Raw genomic sequence first — 1,977 nt, forward strand, 5'->3', positions numbered from 1 at the left:
GGCGCGGCCGCGGACTTTTACCACCCGGCCGGGGGGAGCCCCACGGCCGCCTACCAGCCGCCTCCTCCTCCCCCCGCCGCGCCTCCGCCTCCTGCCCCCTGCAGCGGGGTTACCTGTCACGGGGAGCCCGCTAAATTTTACGGATACGATAACTTACAGAGACAGCAGATTTTTACGACACAGCAAGAGGCCGAGCTGGTACAATATCCTGACTGTAAATCGTCCAGTGCTAATATTGGCGAGGAACCAGACCACTTAAATCAGAGCTCGTCTCCTGCTCAAATGTTTCCCTGGATGAGACCACAAGGTTGGACGCAGTAAAAAATTTGCTTCCATCTCACGTCTGAGTTTGAAACTTTCTTTTCCTCCTCCCGCTTCTTTCTCGCTGTCTCTCGCTCCCTGCCTCTGCCTCCCTCTCTCCCTGCCTCTCTCCCCGCGATTCCTATCACCGCGGTGCCTTGCGATAATAAAGCGATACAGTAAGCAAAGAGAAACCTCTGCAGAAGGCGGCTGCCACCCCAAAAGCAGCCTTCAAGTCGCCTCTCGGACGCAGAGGCGCAGCTGACACGGTCGCCCGGCTCCCGCCGCCGCTGTCTGAACGGGAAGGGTGCAGGGCCGGGGGGTGCCGGTTACCAGATAATAAAGTGACCCCGTAAACTCGGTCCCGTAAAGCCCGATGCAGGGGGAGAGCTGAGGCGCTTCGTGCATCTGCTATCGCTATTTTTCCCGCACTCGTGTAAAGCTCTAGACTCCTCCGTGCCCTCTGCTTTCTCCCCCTCGCGTTTCTGCGGGACTTCTCTCGAGGGATTTCTAGAGGGACTCGAGCCCTCGCTCCCTGCCTGCGCCTCGTTTTGAACGACCACACCAACCTCCAAAACCCTGTGTTTTTGTTTTAAACAGCAGCGCCGGGTAGGAGGAGAGGAAGACAAACATACAGCCGATTCCAGACTCTAGAGCTGGAAAAGGAGTTCCTCTTTAACCCCTATCTGACCAGGAAGAGGAGGATTGAGGTGTCCCACGCACTAGGACTCACCGAAAGGCAGGTAAAGATCTGGTTTCAGAACAGGAGGATGAAATGGAAAAAGGAGAACAACAAGGACAAATTCCCCGCTTCCAGACAGGAGGGAAAGGAAGGGGAAGCCAAAAAGGAAGCACATGATCTGGAAGAAGACAGAGCTGAAGGCCAGACGAATTAAAATTTGCCCTAAAAGCCGTTGTGAAAAGCTACAAAAAATAACCAGCTCCATAGCCCAACATCTCGGCCCGTCTCCCACTGTACGTGGTACTGCCGGGGGACGAGTGACCCCGTGTCCCTCCGCTTGACATTTCTCTGCTTCGGGTGCTTCACTTGTTTGTGGTTTTGTTTTGTTTTGTTTTGTTTTGTTTTGTTTTGTTTTGTTTTGTTTTTTTAACCGTATCCGGAACAATCTCTAGATTTAACAGTTCATCTACTTCTTTTGGAAATTTGATACAGAGTTTGTAGCAATACATTCCTAATGATATATATAAATACAATTTTTTTTTGCAGTCTTAAAAGACGGTGATTGCGGGAAACGACATAAACTTCCTAATAATAAATACCAATAAGCAAGACATTTAACAATGCTTTATTAATCAAGACAAGTGCACTTGTACTATTTTAATTCTTGTTCTTATCTTATGTTAAGTAAATTAAATAAATTTAATAAATTTGAAGAAAAGATCTTAGAAATATATTTAACCTTCTGCTATTGATATTTGATTAAAATAAACCAAATTTATTCAGATATAAAATATATCGGCTTCCTGATATACTTTTTGTAATCCACTCCTCCAGTACCCTTCAGAGCCTCTCCGCGTCTGGACTAACTCTCTCCTGCGCCTTTCCCCCGTCCTTCCTCCCACGCTGGACGTTTCTGTTTGGTCTGGGAAGGGCACATCGGGTACAAAACCTGGTTTTCGCTCCCTGCCGCCTGCACACCCTGCCACCCCCACCCA

General features: G+C 49.1%; 1 protein-coding gene across 1 annotated transcript in view; it reads left to right on the plus strand.

Annotated features, from left to right (window-relative positions):
- HOXD8 (homeobox D8) overlaps nucleotides 1–1,424 on the plus strand; it is an 8,919-nt gene extending 7,495 nt beyond the window's left edge. The window contains exons 2-3 of the mRNA XM_009278679.2: nucleotides 9–307; nucleotides 901–1,424. Of these exons, the coding sequence (XP_009276954.2) occupies nucleotides 9–307; nucleotides 901–1,196 (595 nt within the window). The 3' untranslated portion in view covers nucleotides 1,197–1,424. The remainder of the gene's footprint in view (nucleotides 1–8; nucleotides 308–900) is intronic.
- The last annotated feature ends 553 nt before the right edge of the window (nucleotides 1,425–1,977 follow it).

Source organism: Aptenodytes forsteri, unplaced genomic scaffold, assembly GCF_000699145.1.
Source record: "Aptenodytes forsteri isolate BGI_AS27 unplaced genomic scaffold, ASM69914v1 Scaffold257, whole genome shotgun sequence".
NCBI classification, from domain to species: Eukaryota; Metazoa; Chordata; class Aves; order Sphenisciformes; family Spheniscidae; genus Aptenodytes; species Aptenodytes forsteri.